This window comes from Galeopterus variegatus, unplaced genomic scaffold (assembly GCF_000696425.1).
Source record: "Galeopterus variegatus unplaced genomic scaffold, G_variegatus-3.0.2 Scaffold2098, whole genome shotgun sequence".
Taxonomy (NCBI): Eukaryota; Metazoa; Chordata; class Mammalia; order Dermoptera; family Cynocephalidae; genus Galeopterus; species Galeopterus variegatus.
In genome coordinates this window covers 319,243-320,442 of record NW_007728209.1, presented here as the reverse complement: position 1 = coordinate 320,442, position 1,200 = coordinate 319,243, and the positions used below count along the sequence as shown (strand labels likewise).

At 40.3% G+C, this 1,200-nt stretch overlaps 1 protein-coding gene across 1 annotated transcript in view; it reads left to right on the top strand.

Moving 5' to 3' along the window:
• Positions 1-1,200, top strand: part of SNIP1 (Smad nuclear interacting protein 1) — an 8,801-nt gene that overhangs the window by 1,977 nt on the left and 5,624 nt on the right. The window contains exon 2 of the mRNA XM_008580443.1: positions 548-650. Coding sequence (XP_008578665.1) covers positions 548-650 — 103 coding nt within the window. The remainder of the gene's footprint in view (positions 1-547; positions 651-1,200) is intronic.

Genomic DNA, 1,200 nt, shown 5'->3' with positions numbered 1-1,200 from the left:
GATAGATTAAAATCGTAGTGTGATAGTGACATACTGGAGGGAAGTGGGAGAAGGCCTCTCTGAAGAGGTGCTGTTTGAGCTGAGAACTGAATGATAAGAATGATCCAGCCTCTTAAAGTTCAGGCTGAGGTGGGATCGGGAGGAGGTAGAGCCACAGGATTTACTGGATGATTGAATGTGACTGTTGGAGGAGGAGGAGGGGTGTTGGTAGTGAGGGGAAGAGAGTGAAGGGTGACTTCTGGATGGTAATGCCAATTAACATTAATGAGATGGCAAAGACTGGGAGAGGAAAGGTTTTTGAGGGGTTGTGACTCAAGAGTTGTGTTATCTGAGTGAGAACGTTCAATAGGCAGTTATATATGGGGTTCTGGTACTCAAGAGAGATGTTAGGGCTAGGCAAGTGAAGCTCCTGACTCCTTTAGTATGATCAGCAGAGACCTTCATAAATGTAGTGTTTCTGTTAGTAGGTAAGCGTGATATTTGAAGCTAATTTGTATGGAGGAAGGGAAACTGAGATAAAATCCTGTGTGTACCATGCTCTGAAAAGGTCCCCAGCCAAAAAGAAAACTAAGTCCTCAGGGAGAAGAAGCAAGTCTCCGCGGAGTAAGAGAAGCCGAAGTCCTCACCACTCAGCAATCAAAGTGAAGCAGGTAAGCGATTGGGATGTTCTTATTCTGGATCCAAATCTAAAGCCTTTTCCCATCATAGCTATACCTGCAATGGGCTTTTCTAAAAACTGTATGTATGTGAGTTTTTTCTGCTTATTTTCTTAAACTTTTTATGTTGACATAATTGTTGATTCACGTGCAGTTGTCAGAAGTAATATAGAGAAGTGATTTCTCCCAATGGTAGCATCTTACAAAACTATGGAACAATCATCACAATCAGAATATTGACATTGATATGGTAAGATACAAAACATTTCCATTGCCACACCCACTTCTTAATTCGGCAACTCTAATCTGTTTTTCATTTCTATAATTTTTTTATTTCAAGAATGTTACGTAAAGTGGGGCAAGTGAGAACCAGATGGACACTGGGTGACTCTATGCCTTGCTGAGGAAAAATAACCAAACATGGGTAAAGGAGATCCTAAGAAGCCAAGAGGCAAAATGTCATCATATGCATTCTGCGTGCACAAAAAGAAGCACCCAGATGCTTCTTTTTTTTTTTTTTTTTTTTTCCCTTTTTTTTTTTTTT